General features: G+C 37.0%; 1 protein-coding gene across 1 annotated transcript; it reads left to right on the plus strand.

Annotated features, from left to right (window-relative positions):
- Positions 1-3099: 3099 nt before the first annotated feature.
- mchr2b (melanin concentrating hormone receptor 2b) lies at positions 3100-7216 on the plus strand. The gene is made up of 2 exons (XM_079480469.1): positions 3100-3774; positions 6157-7216. The coding sequence occupies exons 1-2, from the start codon at positions 3374-3376 to the stop codon at positions 6794-6796; spliced, it is 1041 nt and encodes a 346-aa protein (XP_079336595.1). The 5' UTR covers positions 3100-3373; the 3' UTR covers positions 6797-7216.
- The last annotated feature ends 12246 nt before the right edge of the window (positions 7217-19462 follow it).

Consider the following 19462-nt stretch of genomic DNA (forward strand, 5'->3'; position numbering starts at 1 on the left):
CGACTGTGAAGTAATGAGACATGCTAAATTGGAGATTTTGATGAGTTTTCCATAATTACACTGCTCCATGAACAAAGCCTTAACTTTCCTCCAGCAAATTACAAAATGTGTGGTGCGTACCAGCTATTCCCAATAGGGCTATCCGTGCCTCAGGGGTACCCGAGCAGGTCCTATGGGGGTCCTTGAAAAGACTTCAATTTTACAGACCTGCAAAACAGAAAAATCAATAGATTCAATCTTATGCTTCTTCTGTTCCTTTTTAAGACATGCAGCCGTGGATCACTCAGTTTTACCTTTATTCAGCATTTCTGTATGTATTGTGGCCATTTCAGTCCAGTGTCTGTTGAACTTACAGTACAGAAACAATAAACCTCAGGAATGAGAAAGTCATCCAACAGCAATGTGAAAGATTGAGAGAATGCAAAAATGCCCGAAAGTTTAAAGAAAAACTGGCTTATTCCATCTTTTGTATATTTATACATTCAACCGATCCTAAAGAACTTTTAAATGACATTAGCACGGTATTGGTTAAAAATGAATATGATTTTTTTACTTTACATTATTCAAGTTTTTGTTATTTTACACAGTTTGTCCCATTAACATTTTCTTCAAATAAAAATATAAATTATAATTTTGGCAGCTGTATGTGTAAATACAGTAGTAAAAGTGATGTCAAACATCTTCACTCTTTAGTCAAACATTTGATTTAGCCATACAGCCTTATTTAAACATTTCATTTTGTTAATTTGATTTGAGAAGATTTAAGGACGATTGTCAAAAAAACGAAAGGTTTTAAATCCATTGCTCAGGAGAATGCCTGTAAAATATTGCGAGAAGAAAGATCAACTAAAATAATTGATACAACCACAAAATGACTCAGTGCACGTTTTTTGCCTGTGAGCTTTTTGTTTTATGCATTTTTGGTACACTAGACTAAAACCTATTCCCTGATATGCTTGCCCCTTTACCAAATAATTTAGTCCAATAAATACCTTAAAGAAAGTAAATAAAAAAGTCAATTGTACAATTTTTATTTTATCATATGCATTTGTTGACTATTATTTGTTCTCTTTGACCAAAGCGGTTTGCCTATGAACTACTATGCCCAGATTTAGTGAAACGTACTGTAAAAACCTTTGTTAACTGTGAAATTCACTAAAACAAAAAATACCTTTTCTCACTTTACATCTATGTGTAGTAACTACATCTTTCCTTTGTAGGGCAGTATAGATCTATAGGCTGACTATAATACATGCATTGTTTACCCGGCTGAAGATGTCAGAGTGAATTGTCAGAGGATGATTTGGTCACCCATCCAAATCACGAGACAGACAATCAACCTCAGGCGAAGCCACCGGAACCACTAAATGTTGCTCGGGCTGTTTGATTTTAAAGAGGGATAAACACAGACACAGACATTGTGAAACAAAGCCGGTGACTTTTATTAACTCCTTTTGAAATGTTACGTGTTAAAAACTAGATGACATTTCAACAAGTATTGAGGTTGATACAGTGCATTTCTGACAGCGGTGAATGTATTTATGTGAGAGAGTGAGAGCGAGAGTGGAAGTCAATGAGTTTGGATAGAGCGCTGATGTGTGACAAGAGAAAGCGTTTTTTTGTGATGGTGTAAAAAGGGCTTACGGCAGCGTAATGTACACTTTGAAATCACACACCGCCACAGTGCACATGGGCTCGCTCATTCTATGCACACACACATTTGCACATGCACATTTGTTCCTCTGTGTTATTGAGAAAAGATTTTCATGATCAGGCTTTTCTAACTCCTAACCCTACCTCACATTTACTTAAGATCCTTGGATTAATTTGATTTATCTTATTTATGAGTTTGTTTTCTAGTAAAAAATGCACACAAGCTGTTTTTTCCCCATAAATTGACTATGTATGATCACATTTATTTTTTATTTGGCCCTCATAAACTGATACTCATCTAGCTGCCCTCAAGTCCTCAAATCTGGAATGTGTAAGTGACATCCCATGCTAAACCACTGAATCCCTTCAAAGTTTTTCTTTCACTGTAGCACAAGGGTGGATCTTAAAAATCCTCCCACACCAGCCTTCAAGAAACATCTAAATATGCATCTCTCCTGTGAGCACTTCATTCCCGATTCATCATGCTCTTGTCAATGCAAAACTCATTTGTAAATTGTCTGCTAAATTAATTCGCAACAACAAACCATTAAACATGCAAGATAAATGAATATAATTTGCATATTTTGACACCTGATTAATAGTAATCCAAGTAAAATTTAATAGACCATCATTGCTTTGCAAAAGTCTGTGTATGGGAGTGTTGGACATGGAGGTGAGCACATATAGCTCAGTTCGTCTTTTAATCTGTTCTCTCTCTAAAAGCGTTCCCTGAAATCGAGACAAGATGATGGACTGCTGACTTCTTCAGGAATGAAGTGACACTAGTTAAGAGCTTGACAGATAAGGCTTTAGTTTTAAAGTCTGAGCAAATTAATTGGTTGGGCTTTACCTGTTAATAGACTATTAAACTGTATGTGCTGCTAGATCAATTTATCAATGAATCGTTACAATCTTCCAACACAATGGAAATACAGACAATGCGCAGCCAATCGGAATATAATGCACATGGAATTATTCAACTTTCTATCAAACGCCATGAAACACAACAAGAAGATACGACAATATAGTCATTAAAAACAAAGGCAACAAACACTGTACCTCACACATTTGTTGTGATGCCGAATGGTTTGAAATGGTAACTGTACAGTTCTTTGGGGAACCAAAATTGATTCTTCTATGGCATTACCGCAAAGAACCCTTTTGGGCATCTTCGTTTTAAGAGTGTAACAAAAACATGCACATAACCTCATGTAGCTTATATTATAGAAACATTTGTTGGAAATTAAAAGATTCCCAGGATTAGAAGGGAATGCACATTAGACGAATGTTAAATATTAAGTTGCATCAAACAATTCCAAAATGTCATAAAGGAATGACACATTATTGTCATTGAAGATATTACATTAAAGCACATATCTCTTCTTGGATGCTGATTTGGAGTCAAGGGAAGGGTGGGAGAAGGGTGGAGACACGCTGAATCTGTTCAAACAGCTTCAAGGAGAAAGACGCACAGCATCCAGCTGCTGCTTTCCGACACTTGAGTTTTCAAACGGTATTTCAAGACCAAATTTACAAAAAAAATCTTGATCTTGAGAACGAGGCTGGCATCGAAAGGAAAACCTTTACAACTTTCTTAGGAAAGGACGCGACACCGCTGCGCGTAAAAACTTGCGTAATTGATCTCGAACTCACGCTGCAACTTTTCCTGCGGTTTCTTGTCGTGTTTCTTTTTGGCGCAGATCGATTTTAAGCGTTCACAATGAACTCCACGGGCATTTTTTGCGATCCCGAACTTACCAACTCGTCTAACTACTCGTGCGTAAACCGAACCACCCCGTCCTACAGCGTGATGGATATCGCGTCGTTTATGCACATTTTCCCCACCGTCTACGGCATCCTGTGTTCAGTGGGAGCGCTGGGCAACAGTTTGGTTATCTATGCTGTGGCCTCATGCAAGAAGAAGATGGTTTCTGACATTTACGTGTTGAACCTGGCCATCGCAGATCTGCTCTTCTTGTTGGTGATGCCCTTTAACATCCATCAGCTGGTCCGGGACATGCAGTGGGTCTTTGGGCACTTCATGTGCAAAGCTGTGGTTGTGGTGGACGTCAGTAACCAGTTTACCACAGTTGGGATAGTAACTGTGCTCTGCATTGACAGGTGAGAGTTTATGAAGTGTCATAATGCAAAGTAATTACAAAGTAATCCTTAGGGTTTTGTGTCTTTCTGTGAATCTCAAGATAAACACGTTCAACAAAAATCCTTTACAGAAATTGTAAGGGATTTAATGGCCATAATGGGAATTTTTTTTATTTAAATCGGAAACTATTTGTGGGTCCCTATAGATTATGTGTTGGGTTCTGTTGGTGGGATGTTATCTGGTGAATGAGAACCAATAAAACACCATTCAATCCTATACTGGAATTAAACCCAAAACACTAAATAACTTAATAACATTTCATAGGACAAACAGCTTCATTGTGGTATCGGCAATGGAAACCCATTTCCAGTTTTTTAGCATATGATGCTTATTTTTACCTCATTTCGCACATTGTTTGTCTTACAATGTGATCAAGCACATTCGATTCTCATAATTGTTTAGTTTTTTACTGCGTTACAATCTTGAATTTATTCCAATTTAAATGTATTCTAGTAAAGGGCAACAAATATCACCATTTGCACGTTTCACATTACAGCAATGAGGATGAGATTACTTTTTGCAGCATTGCATTAATGAGAACTGGAATGGAAATGTGGGCAATAATCTCACAAGGCAAAATATCTTGATGGTCATCTAAATAGGCTTCATGTTCTTTAAGCCATTGAGTTAAATGCAACACGTTTCATGAACATGTTGACAAGATTCACAACATCATCAAACAGCGATTTTACCTGCATTTATATTACAAAGAACATATCATCTGAGGTTAACAGAATAGAATTCTGTATTCTACTCAGCACCGCACATTTACACGAAATTATTCCAAATTACAGCCTAGCTGTAATCACCCCTGTTAATCAACCTCTTCATCTAGATTTGCCACTGAATACATGCAGAACAAATCAATGTAATCCTCAAGGGTGTGATCCACACCGCGTGACCTTGAAAAAGTGTGCACCAAGCATCGATCATCCCTGTATCATTAGGCTGCAAGTCTGGAAAACAACAACAAACAACGTGTGACTAAAAAGACTCCTCTTAAATTGATGAGACACAAAGGCACTATAACTAACACGAAATATGTCACCACACGCCTGGATGCAAAATGATCACAGACTAAGAGGGCAGAACAATCTTTGTTTTGTTTTGGGGAGCTTTAAGCATACAAGGCATTAAGAAGGCCTATGATTGGAATGTAATGCATCGCTCCAACACTTTTTCATATAGTGTTATTGCTGTATCCCCAAAGACCCCACTAAGAAAAGAGATTCTGATGCCTAGAGTTACTTAGATGAGGCATCTTAGCTGCACATTTTCATTATCTTTTGTTAAGGCATATAGTATTACATTCTGTTTAAGGGTGAAAGTTAAAGTCACTTTTACTACTGAGAGAAATACATTATGCATGCAGCCACTCGCTACCGTTATTGCTGGCTGATGTCTTCTGTTCCCTTTATAAAGAATCACAATGGGATATAAACAAAGACTAAAATAACAATGCTACACTATAATGAGTGACACAGACATTGTAGTGTATCTTCGCATAAAATGTAAAAAATCTCTTGATGCACAATATCTGTTTTTAATATAGATGAATGAAGGAACTTCTTTAGAAAGATTTCTTAGAAACTTTGCTGTTTGGTCACATTGAAGTGTTTTCCAAGGACTTTAACGCTTTAGGACATTCGATGTTGAAGTCCTTTGTGCATCTTTGAACATATTTTCTCCAGCAAAGTTTCAGATGCAAGACTGTGTTCAGAAAAAATGACCCCTTAATTCAGAAGTATAGAGAAATTACAAATTGACCCTAAATGATCGTACCCGCATAAAAAATACGTTTATTCAAGTGCTTAAAGGGACAGTTCATCCAAAAATTATAATTCTGTTATCACCCTCAAGTTCTCGAGATCTGTATACATTTTTGTTCTGATGAACACAGAGAAAGATATTTGGAAGAATGCTTGTAACCAAACAGTTGTCGGCCACCATTGACTACTTTAGTAGGAAAAATGACAACAGTAGTCAAAAGTGCCCCAGAACGGTTTGCTTTCCTACATTCTTTAAAATGTTCAAAACATTCCTCATCCTTGTGTTCAACAAAACTAAGACATTTAGAAAGCACATTTTCCTACTATTGAATCAATGGTGCCCAATAACTGTTTGGTTACAAGCATTCTTCCAAATATCTTTCTATGTGTAAAGCAACACATTCATGTCTCAAAAACTTTACTCAAAGTTGACACATAAGTGAAACATAACTGAGCTCTCCATAAACGAAGCAAGAGCAATGAAAAAAAGCCACCTGTAAGCAAAACAAACTTCCATTATGATGACCTCACTTTGAATGCATGCTTTTAAATGTTATTTATTTTCAATTTCAGGTACGTTGCCATTGTACATCCCACATCTGAAAAGAGGACCATTCACTGGACCATCGTCATCAACATTATGGTGTGGGTGGGCAGTTTCCTTTTAAGCATCCCTGTCATGATATACGCCAAAGTGGACTCCAAACAGCACATGGACATGTGTATGATTTACCTGGATGGACCTAGTGATATGTACTGGTACACACTTTACCAATCCATGTTGGGTTTCATCATTCCTCTCATTATCATCAGCACATTCTACACGCTCACGTTGTATCACGTGTTTCGCTCCATCAAACGCGTCAAACGCAAGCAGTCGGTATGGGCCAAACGCGCCACCAAGACAGTTGTAATGGTAATCGCTTTATTTCTTATCTGCTGGTCTCCCTACCATGTTATCCAGGTCATCAACCTCAGCATCAAGCAGCCCACCACCACATTCGTCTACGCGTACAACATCAGCATCTGTTTGAGTTACTCGCACAGCTGCATCAACCCCCTCATGCTGCTCATCTTTGCCCAGAACTATCGCGATCGCCTCTGCCATCGCAAAGAGCTTCGTTCGCAGATCACCACGTCCAAAACCACCATGAAAACCGACGGTGCATCGAGCGTCAGTCCGGACACCACTCATCGGTGCACTGCCATCTAACACCCGCTCGACCCACTGAAAGGCGTTAACTATGAAATGTGGAGGCCAGAGTTTCAATGCGCGCTCCTCTACGAGTGTCAAAACACACGCCAGACTGATTCTCAAAGGGGAAAAACTGTGAAACAAGACGCCGCTGTTCTTTCACGAGGGATTGGAGTGAATAGCGTGCTTGAAGCTGACAGATCGCTGGACTGGAATTGTGGTTTGGGTCATGCGATGGCTAAATGCCTGTAATGTCTTATTGTATTTATGGGTACTGTTGATATGTTGTTTTGGTACTTCGTGTTTGTTGGTGTATTTAGGATGTATTTTGTTAAATGTTAAAGACCAAATGATTGAAGCATCCGACTTGTCTTTGCTGATTGTCAAATTAAATGTCTTTGTAAAATTAAAAGTAAGAAGTTTGTAAGATGTATAAAAATTCTGACCCAATCTTGCATTTTGTCATTAGTGGAAATTCAATCAGGTGTTTATCCATTTACATTAAGCAGTGGTTCTCAAACAGGGGGCCGAGGCCCATTAGGGGGCTTTATAAAACTTTCAAAATGACTTTAGATTATTTAAAATAATTAAATTAAATTCTAAAATCAAAATATAGATATACAGTTATGATTTAGCTTTACTCTCATTTTAACAATCCTATACGCTACATGGGCACATTTTCCTTTTTTTATAACTGCAAATAGTTTTTATTTATTATTTATTATTATTCGTTTAATCTTAAGCTATTGTTCAGTTCTATCTGTAACAAAAAAGTCCCTTGTGTTCCGTAAGGGAGCCTTCTTCTAAGCATTTTGGCGAATAAAAACGCAAGGTTGTGGGTTCGATCCCAGGGGATTGCAGACACCTATGTAAAATGTATAGGATAATGCTATGTAAGTCGCTTTGGATAAAAGCGTCTGCCAAATGCCTAAATGTAAATGTAAATGTAAATGTAAAAAGTTGTTTCTCTTTTAAACAGCCTTTATACTTCATACTTGAGACTTGAATTTCCAAAAAAAGTCCTTAAATATTTACCTTGACCTCACATTCAATCTTTACTATCGTGCATGCAGCTACTTGGCTTTCATCTTTTTCTGTTAAACTATTCTCACTTTTTTATTATATAGATGGGCAAAGACGTCCAGTGTGAAATTCCCCAAGTTGCTGTTTTGCTTCCCTATCTAAGAAGCCCCTGCGGCGCATGCGAGAACAGATGCGCTCTCTGTTAACGTGTGACACTTCAACCATGTGTGACTAGTCACATTTCAGTCTTGCCACCCTCAATCAACACATCATGAAGCCTCACAAACAAACAACGAACTGGGTATAAAAGTCAATTTCTTCCCCATTTTCATGGAAAATATTTATTTTTATCCTTTCTTGGTAGGGAAAGCAGACAAAAGAATGAGCTGCTGATTGTGTGAAATTGTCTTTAGAAATGTTTCACGAAAATGATGTGCATGACATTGCAAGTTCAAATTTGATTCATGGAGTACAGTATATGCACAGTATGATTTCTTATTACTAATTTAACATGTACCCCTGATTCTGTGTGGAATGTCCTGAAGGCTTTGTCACTTGTGTACCTATGTACATCAAAATAAAGTCAAAATAAGGAAACACCCTTTGATTATACAGTATCAATTTACTTCTAAATTCATTTCAAACAGTTCTCGGCCACCATTGACTACCAAAGTAGGACAATTGCTTTATTCATTTCTTTGTTCTGTTGAACATAGATGAGATATTTTACCATTGTAATAATTCCTACTATGGTAGTCAATAATCGCCAAGAACTGTTTGGTTACAAGCATTCATCCAAATACCTTTATTTATGCAGATTTGGAACAACTTGAGGCTGAGTAAACATTTTTCATTCATTTTTGGGTGAACATATTAAAGATTTGCCAGAAAGGAATTTCCATTTTATGTTTTAAGGTTGACCTGTTCCTCAAAGATCTGCAATATGGATTTATATTTATTTACGTACTAGCAAGTATGGATCACTTTTATAATACACAACGCTGCATTTATGTCTGTTCGATTTTATTGAAAAGCTCTTATCTTGTGCCCGACAGAAAAAATAAAACCACAGAGGCTGTAACTTCATGAACGTGAGTAAATGGAAAAAATATATATAACTACACTATATACAAAGTTAATTTATTATTCTGTTACTGTCCAATATTTCTATTCGGATATTTAGGTAATATGTGGGCCAGGATTAGCTATATAAAGATTGTCTGTTTCTCTTGCTCAGACGTAATTCCTCCCATCTTCTTCTTAACTGCAATTTTTCTGTAATCTGTTCATTTTGTAATTGCTTTCGACTGTAACGTAAAGTACAGTCATTTTATTCCAGAGCAATGGAATAAAAAATAACATAGTCCGATAAGTCATCTTTCAGCTTATGGCCTGTTACCTGTCCTACTTTCACACATGGTTTATTTCATAAACCTCATTATATCCCATAATTGCACAGTGTATAATCATGCAAAAGCCATTTGGCAGCATTAGGTGTACCATACATTGTAAACATTATTCTCTCTTTGCTTTCCATATTTCAAGAAGATTACTGTACGACCCATAAAGATGGCTGAATGCTTTCAAGTGGTGTAAAAGATCCTCGGTCGAACATATTCAAACATTTGAATCAGTGAAATCGTACGGCGAAATTGGGAATGAAATAGCTTTTCACCTCCTTAATGTTTTAAATAACTGGGGGCTTTTATAAAAAATGTCCGTTTTCATTTTTAAATTGCATCGGGTGAATGGATAAATGTGGTGTGATGGCACAAAGCTTAGAGAGATAACCTTTAAAGATGAGCCCAAAATATCATAAAATGCATTATCACAGATGCTATCATTACAGGGATTATTCACAGTGACGGTAATTTAAAAAAACACATATGATCAGTTTAACTGCTTCACTAAAAAACACAACAGACTAAGACTTTGACCCCGTCCATGTAATATAGCCTGTGGTCCTTTATGGTCTAATGAAATTTGGGAACAATCTCAAAGATTTATATACGATTACCATGATATTGAAATGCATTAATGTCTTTATAAATGGAAGTTGTGCTTTCGTAATTTGTATACAAATAATACTGTATACAGTTTTTTCTTTCAGGACTGAAGCGAACCAACTCACGACACACACAACGCCGTCCTAACAGTTTCCACAAAATAGCAAACAAATAACATTTAATCTAATATCCAAAGTATACTTCATAATGAGGAACATTGGGTTTACAATATCTAACTACTGGCCTGGTGATAGAGACGAAAAAAGCAGAACAAAGATTCCCTTTTGCGTCAAGTCCTTGTGCAATCCAACCGCAAGAGCCTACAGGGTATCATCACCAAATGAGAGAGATATTTTACATGCCTTGTTCTTTAGAGGTCTCTGTTCGAGAGAATGGGTTTGATAAAGAGATTTCTTCAAAATGATAGATGTGATGAAATTGTGATAAACAAACAGAAATCCCATGAAGCCCTCACATGCTCAACGCGAAATGAGAGGAGGATAAAAGTAAAAAAAAGGAGAAACAGTCCTTTCCAGCACAGTCTCAGGTGAAGAAGATCTCAACAATTACTGCAAGGTCACATGCAACACAGCAATGTCAAATTCAACGGTTCTGGAGTAATCGATGGTTAGCGTTGTGACCTATTCTTGGCAAATGAATCATCTTTTAGTGAATTTTTATTTAATCACTTGCTAAACGAAATGTTGCTCCCCCAATGGCGGTAATGAAGAATTTATGTCTTAAGTGTTAGATGCTAATGCTCTGTGAATGATATGAGGCTTGGTAGAACTACAGTGGCTAAGAGATGGACATCAACAAACAAGAGTAAAGTACATCAATTTCAGAGGTCAGATTAGACTTTGAGCATGCAAAATTTGTTCGGAATCTGCTGTGGGCGTACCGATTCCTCCATCTTTTACATTTCTGTACCGAGAGGTCACGCTGTGATGTTTTGATCTATTGGACTCACGAGAATTCGCAGATCAAAGTTGACCAAACTTTAACTTTGCTGCAGCGAATTGCGAAATATCTGAGCAGGGTATTCCTGCAATACCGGAGAGTGCAGTTTTAAGACCTAGATTCTTGTGACAGCGCCACCTACCAGATTGGTAGATCATGAACTGCATTTCTAGCGATGGACGAAATTTGAAGTTGAATTTAACTTTAATAACAACTGTTGTGTATTGAATTTGGTAGCACAAAGTTAACAAAGTTTTTTTTGTTACGATATATCAATGATGTCATATTTAGTATATGTTTCCATCTGCTGCTAAGGTAGTGTAGGCGTATTTGTTACACACACTATAGCGTGATATCCATTTGTTTATGTATATTAATGTACACTGTCCATGTGTTAAATAAATAAAACAAAACTACAATAAAACTACAATAATTTAGCAGTGGCCCACTGTCCTCAGTGTAAAGGGATGTTTTATAATCAAATCATCAATAATCAATTGTAAAAATGGTTTTACAACGAAGTTTAAATAATCTTTTTAAAATAAAAATGTGATGCGTTGAGCTGTGAATAAACTCAGTATTTGATAAAATATTTATACAGTGTTGAACATTGAATGCTTACACCAAATTAATGTCTGATATGGCATAAGAATGTTGAGTTTGACCAATTAAATTAAAAAGATGCACCACATGCTGCATGTACTACCACGGCACATTTTGTAGTGCAAATGTTTTCCCCCAACTAAACTGATCAAGGTCAGACAGCCATCCGTGCAGTTCTCCATGAAGGTAAGCAGTGAATGAAAAGAATCCCTGTCTGGTTTATTTTAAATAATTATGTGATCATCATAATACTGCATTTCTATGTACATTTTTCTAGGGTATACCATTCACAGATGTGGATTAGCTTGCCGACCACAACAGCACCGCATTTAAATTCATGCATTTGGCAGACAAATCTGTATAAATGTCTTGGTTCTGATGAACACAGAGAAATCTATTTGGAAGAATGCTTATCAAAAGTGGCCCAGAACTATTTGCTTTCCAACATTCTTCAAAATATCTTCTTTTGTGTTCAACAGAACAAAGAAAAGTAAAAAGCAATTATTCCTACTATGGGAGTTATTTTCATAGTGGTCCCTAACATGGTAATCTGCATTTTTGGGTGAACCGTTTTTTAAGACTGTGAAGAATGCAACAATATCATGCAAATACCGAGTTAAATGTGCACAAACATGTTATTGTTTCTGTGGAGCTTGTTTAATATACATTTGGCAAAGGATAGAGAGAGAGAGAGAGAGAGAGAGAGATGACTAATCACAGAAACGATCATAGACTGGATCTCTTTGCTCGCTTGAGTGCATGTGACTGTCTGAGACACAGATTAGCAGACAACATGCAAGCAGGGGGTCAATTTGGACCTGCTCGAGCTCATGGTCGCCTGAAAACCAGTAGGCACCAATCTTTATAAATTCAAGCTCCAGCTTTTATTACAAAAATTGGACAGAGAAACTAAAATCAATCCAGTTATTCACTTATATCACAACATATTACTGAGAAGTGGCGTTTAGACCAATTTAGTTGTCAAATACTTGTGCCGATTTTTTAAGCAGAGCTATTGAAAGGTCAGAAAGAGAAAAAGTCATCGAAATTCCATGAAGCAGAAAGCGTCAGGACCTACATCTCTTTGGCAAGAAGCCTTTCTCCTCTGAAACAATTGAAAGATTACTAATACATGAAAACCTATTTTACCTTATTATGGATCTGGTTCTTACCTCGCACGATACCACAACCTTCAGAGTGAAATTTGCCATCACTGATAAAGTGAGCCAATTTCATTCTTCAATTCATATAAACTTCATCATTTAGTTACGGGCTGTTGAGCACGTGCATAAAATGACCCTTTAAATCACTTTTTAAATAATTCATGTTCAATTCCTGTTGAAAGACCACGTGTGTGTTTTGAATGCTGGTCCCTAGGATCCTGCTGGTTTTGTTTTCTTCTGATCATGCTTTAAACCAACAAGTTGAAGTCTGTTGAAACTTTCACACAACGTGAACACATTATTTGACCAGCTTTACCAATAGGAACCTGCTGTTTCGCTTTCTGCAGTGGGAATGTTGATGTTATTGCGGATCTTCCATAAGATAAACATTAGCCATAATCAGTGTAAAAATAATTGTGTATGGTAATCTAGTTTAAGTGTTTATTTTGTGCGAATTGCAACCAATGGCTCCACCTCTCCCACCTACCATTTGTAGCACTACGGTGGCTGACACAGGAATGAGATGAATGTATGACGGTGTATGTAGATAGGAACAACAGAACAAACACACACACTATCAGTCTTGCAATCAACATTTATTTAGTAAAATGTATCATACAATAAATGTATTGAAAGTGTGCGGGTTTGTTGCAAAATGAAATACATGCTAGTTTTGAAGGTACAGCATCAAGACTTTATTCATCATTTGCTCATTCTCGTGTCATTACAAACCTGTTTGACTTTCGTACTCAAGATATTGTTAATAACGCTGATAAGCAAAAAACATTGGACCCCATTGACATCCACTATATGAAGACTAAAACCCTGAGACATTTCTCGAAATTTCTTCTTTTGTGTTCCACAGAAGACAGAGTCATGTACAGGTTTTGGATGACATGAGTGTGAGTACATGATGACAGAATTGAGATTTTGGGGTGAAATATCCCTTCAAATGTTATTTTAAACCCTCTGGAATGCCTATGAACTATTTTAGTTTTTATGAAGTAGACGTGTCAAGATTAGTTTAACTTGCACATTCGTGTCACATATACCGCAAGTGGACAGGCACGACACCGCCATAAAACAACCAAGGAACAAGGAATTCCTGACAGTCCACGACATTTCATTACAATAGTTAAAATGCACATCATTTGATTTCCTAACCTACAGCATATACTCCTCAAGGCCGCGTGAGTTTTTCTGTCTAGACAGTTTGCTGATACTTCTTGCGCATTGCACTCAGCACACAGTTGAATGTGGATGTTTACCATGATTCCAACTGTCAGGCCAAGTACAAAAAGATAATACCCACTTACAACCCCTCGTTGACTATCAACAGACACCAGAATGAAAGGCAGATTAAATATGAGGCTGGATCTTGAATTGCCACACTGCAACTTGAATCTGTCACCGTTCAAAGGTCTTCCCACTTCCCATCTTCTAGCATTTTATTTATAAGAAATTTCGTGTAATCGGTGCAGTCTGGAAGAAAGATGTTTGCTGTGTTTAGAAACCCTTTCCAGCCTTCGAGGTCCAATCTGTTGATTGTGAACTTAAAGTTGAGCTAAAGTCGGCCGCAGATCAAAACAACTGGATGTTCATTTGCTTGGCTAAATGTGCGTTTGTCACAAGGTGCTCTTTATCCTTATTACTGCACTCTTCAAATTTTTTTCTTTGAATTGTTGTGAATTCCTGTGGTTACATATCACATATGCTTTATAAAATAATTATAAGCATTTAACCAAATACTGTATAATTTACATACAGTATATGTATGTCTATACATAATTTTCCATAACATTACATGTGTTTTCTTATTACGTATCCATCGTTTTATCTTGTCACTGTCCTTCCAAATCTCAGATGATCAAATTCATTGCTTTTCAAGAAACAGAAAAAACCCTACTTTGTGTGTTATATTTACAGTAGAAGGATCAATTGACAGAAATGCAATGCAAGAGGTGTATAAAGACCTTACATAAAGAAGCGTTATGTTTTTATTTCTATCTACATACACCGCGGGTCCCCTTACATGGAATTCACCATGTTGTTTCTACAGTAGCCCTAAAGGGACAAACTACTCTACAGAGCGTGTTCGTAAATACGTTACTACTCGTAAATGCGTTATCTCCTTCTGCAAAGAAGCGAAAATATGACAACATTTTTGTCAGCCACCGTAATGCTTGGAAAGGGGGGACGAGCGTTGGAGTGAGCCGTTGTTTGCAATTCGCAACCTCACCGTCAGATGCCACTAAAAACTCCACATTGCTCCTTTAAATACTGCGTTGTTGACAAGCACGTTTTCTTGGATAGATTAGATATTTGCAAAACCCACTGACAAACATTAAGGGTGATTCAAATAATTATGATTTATGACAAAAAAATGAAATCACCAAATAAGAAGATATAAGGTTTCGGAAGGACAGCAGCAACATACAGCATTAAAATAAACATTTTCACTGTAAATTGTATAATTCGTCCTACACATTACTTTAGGGGTTGGCACACAACCGAGCTGAACACTTTAGTGTGCTAAAAGAGAGGAACCGATAAATAAGTAAAATCACATTGCATTCTGCTTCACAGGTGTGCCGTAAAATTTTAGAGGGCGGTAATGCATCCATATAAAACAGACATAACAATAAACGTGATAGAAGCGAACAATGGGCCAATGTGCGTAACATTACACGTGAAAATACTTCAGCGGCAATAAAAGCGTATGATAAAAGAGGTGTAATTAAGTGACGAGAGCAACACTTAACTGAGAGGGAACATTTGATGGGAACGCTTAATCAAAACCCCTCAGTTTACCAAAGATCATAAAACAGATATTACGCATTTACAGCTCCAGCAATCAAGGTCAATTCATGTCTTGAATTGCATAATCTTTGCATCTGAACACATAGTTGAGAATTTCTGCTTTATTGGTTGGGTGTTTCTACAAATTAAAGCTTCTAAGGAAGTTATCGTTTGATATAATGCATCACTAGGCTCTTGTATCATTCTGTGAAGCATCAACCTCCTATTGAAGAATAAGAGCAGTAAACTCTTAATCACATGAACTAATCTTCCCATTAATTGAACATCACTCTGATTCAATTGATTAAAGCTTCCCGGCAGCCCCTAGAAATCCTATTGAATTACCCAATCATCCAATAAATCCATTAAGAGCAATAAATGCCTTGTGTAGGATGGAGGCATCTTGCACTTCGACCAGCCCTGGGACAGGAGGATGGGACGTCTGGACAGTGAATGCTGTGAAAAGTGTGGGAGATACAAATCAATTGCGGATCGTTTGCAGGACAACACAGGGAGCCAGAGAAAGAAATGGTATGCTTCATGGTACAAAAATCTTCTCCAGCCTCCATAGGAGACCTTTTCTCATCTCATCTGGTCATATAAATCCTGCAAGGATGAAAGGATTCAACACCATCTACCTCACTAGAGCATTTAGTATCCCCTTAAATGTCACCCGTCTCAGAGTAACCACTTTCATTCTCACATACTAAGTGTGGCTGATTTTATTTTCCAAAGGGATAAAGATAAACAAAAATGCAATCTGTCAAAACACGCACGCATCGCCTTGTTCTTCTCATTAGCATTCAGAAAAGTGGCCTTGCCAAACAGAGCATTAAATATAACCTGCTGTGCTTTTCTAAGATGGATTGCTATAAAGCGGTGCCAAAAATCCAAACGCTATGCTTTTTCCCTCCTGGGCGGATACAGAGCTGAAAGAGTTTCTCACATTGCACCCACATGAAACGGCAAGGAGCTAAGCACTGTCATGTGATGGCCGCCTTTCTGCAGTCAAATGACGCAGGTTTGACGACATCACTGGCTGAATAGAAGCTTTTGAAAAGTAAGCAAAGGTGGCTCATGCGCCCCGTAAACAAAATCAATAGTTTCTCTGGCATGACAGCATTTACAGTCTCACTTAACAGACTCACCAGCTGGTGTAACAGGACACACGTCTGGGGCTTTTGATTTCAGTGCCTTGTATTAGTCAGTTCAGTCACAAAAATTCTATATTCATGGATAAAAAGCCATTTTCACATTCCCTTGTGAAAATTAACCATACAGTAATTTAACTATAGATACGGCTTTATTTGTAGTGAAACCATATTGAACATACAACTACTCTAGGATTCACAATAAGCAGTGGTGTTTGTAGTTCAAATGTGCTATACAAATTTAAATGTAAAATATATATTTTAAAGTTTTACTTAATTGCATGGAATTTATAGTCAGCTTAATATTTCACCTGTGTTTCTCTCTCCTATAGCGTAAATGTGTGCTTCTCTGTGATAACCACTGTTTGTGTCTGCGTTAGTACACGTGCATATTGCGTGTGTGGAGTTGTGAGTCCTTGTTTTGTTTGTGGGTGTGTTTGAAACAGTGTGTATGTGTCTGTCTTCTGTTTTGTTTTTACTCGCATAACTTTACATGTTTTGCTTATAGTCAATAAGTTTCACGTTCAGCTGCTTTGTAACAATGAAAAAAGCGCTACATAAATAAAGTTGACTTGACTTGACAAAAGCTAACCAATTCGCACACATGGTTACTTGCCCTTTAACTATAATTAAACCATGGTTAATTTGCCTAGAAATAATTAAATCTGTTAACAAACTAGTTCATTGTTGACATGAAAAAAAGACAAGTTTAGTTGTCAAACCACAAACCACACCGTTACTGATAGAAATGTATTAAAAGAAAAATACTGTATAAAGCGTTCATCTATAGATATTTAAATATCTAAATGTTGTAAATAATAAAACAAAGACATATGCTGCTAATTTAGAGCATGGGTTCTCAGACAGAAGTAAGTAAACTTTGCGAGGGATAATGTACATCCAGCTACTTGCCACATGAGACCTTCTGCGCAGAAATACGTAGAGTGCCTTATTTTTCGGTTTAATCATTTGTAAATATAATGTCATATATGTTATTAAATGACATATATATATATATATATATATATATATATATATATAAATTGTCAAAAAAAACTGTCAAAAGGATTTTTTGCATCCGGGTTATCAGTTATTAGTTATCTGGGAATAACAAACCGGCAAATATTGCAACTGGCCAATCAGAATCCAGCGTTCCAACGAGCCGCGTAATAAATTGAAATAACATTCAAACAGAGCTCATGCATTTATGTTTGTCAAATGTACAAACAACAAAACGCTATCAATAATGTCCAATAAGCGGTTGATCAAACTAGCCAATGTCTTTTGACATAACGCGTCAAAGTGCATAGATTCGGTATATTAGCTGGATTTGCTTCGTTGCACCTGCACCCCGTTTCTAGATACACGTACAATACATTGTGCGCGCGCTCTCACGCCGTAGTTTTGTAGCATGTTAATCGTTCTCCTGCATCTGTCGATCCCACAATCCACCTCGAGAGCTCAGCGTAACACTTGAGCTTCTGTGAAAGTTTTCAATATTGAAAATATTGCCCTCGCTTTAAACGCGCCGTGATATATTCAAATATAAATATTCAAATACAGCAGGACAAATACTTTTCTTTTGGGCGAAAAATCTTAATTCGAATAAATACATTTTATACAAAATTAAGTGATGGTTTTTCACACATTTATTTCCAACAACAGTATACGATTTTCCTTTATTTACAACAAAAAACAATCTACATAATGTAAAGAACATTCTTGATAGGCCTGTCTGTAATAAGGTCATGTCAAAGATTGAAATCAACGTTTAGGAAGCTTACGTTTCAGTATTATGAATGAAACTTTTAACTGTATCTTAAAATCATATAATCTATCATTTGCAGTGATAAGAACACATGACCAAGTCATTTTATGGACTGCTCTGATGCTAATCTCATACAGATTTTGAGACTTTAACCTGGATTTAAGCATTATCTTTGTGAATCTAGAAAGAGGGGTCAGATCCATTACTGTTTGTCTGTTACACCACAATAAAATAGGATCCAAGCAAATACATTTAAATGTAATTCTGCGAAAAGTTAAGTTTCTGTATAGTTTCGTCAGTTTCATCAGTTTATCTGTCAGAAGAAGGTTGTCAAATGCGTTCCTGCGTCTGTCTCCGTACATTGTCTTCACTGAACCAAAAACTCAGACATAACAAGTTCTATATTAAATGTCTGTAGCAGCTCTTATAAAACCATATTTTGAGGAAAGACAGAAGAAGAGTGAAAAGGCTCGTGAATTGAATGTCTGGGCTGCGTAACGCTCACTTTCACATCAATAATTGTAAAAATAAAAGACCGTTTTGATGATACAGAACAAATAAAAGCCTTTGCCCCCCATTTCATCCAATACAGGTGCCATCGCTTCTAAAATCTTGGCTTCAAGAAAAGTTGTAAGTCAAACTAGCAATCGACAACGTCGTGTCTTTGAGAATATATAAAAGTGGATTCAGAATGAGTCACTGCAAAAATGTCCAGCGTGGTGAAATTGAGACACTGTGGTCGTTTCAGTGAGCAATCTATCATCAAGCAATCACGTTTTTTAAGGTTATACCAGCGTAGAAGTTTGTACCAGGGACATCTTGAAATCCCATCGAAATGTCACAAACCAGCTTTGAGGCTTTCAGTAATCCAGTCGGGGTTCAGCCATATGTGGAAAGGGCACAGGGCACATAGGAAAGCATCAGAAGCTCGCTGGAAAAGAAAAGCTACAAGGAATCCGACTGCCCTCAGGCAACGCTTTGATGCACCTCGAATCTACTGATTTGATCAGAAACATCCTCTCTGGAAAATATCAAATACATGGCTATCTATGAGACTGGCACACCAGACCAAATAATCCCCTTCTGGCATATAAATACAATATTTCATCATTATTTGATTAACTCTTAATTGGTGGAACATGTAAGATAAGCAGAATCTAATTGTGGCAGTTTATCTAAACCGTTTTGGCTTTGGTCTTTATAACGTCAAT

Source organism: Barbatula barbatula (genome assembly GCF_947034865.1).
Source record: "Barbatula barbatula genome assembly, chromosome: 18".
NCBI lineage: Eukaryota > Metazoa > Chordata > Actinopteri > Cypriniformes > Nemacheilidae > Barbatula > Barbatula barbatula.

Coding starts and splice junctions, on each gene's coding strand:
- mchr2b (XM_079480469.1), top strand. CDS start 3,374: ATGAACTCCACGGGCATTTTTTGCGATCCCGAACTTACCAACTCGTCT. Junction 3,775..6,156: donor ACTGTGCTCTGCATTGACAG/GTGAGAGTTTAT, acceptor TTTCAATTTCAG/GTACGTTGCCATTGTACATC.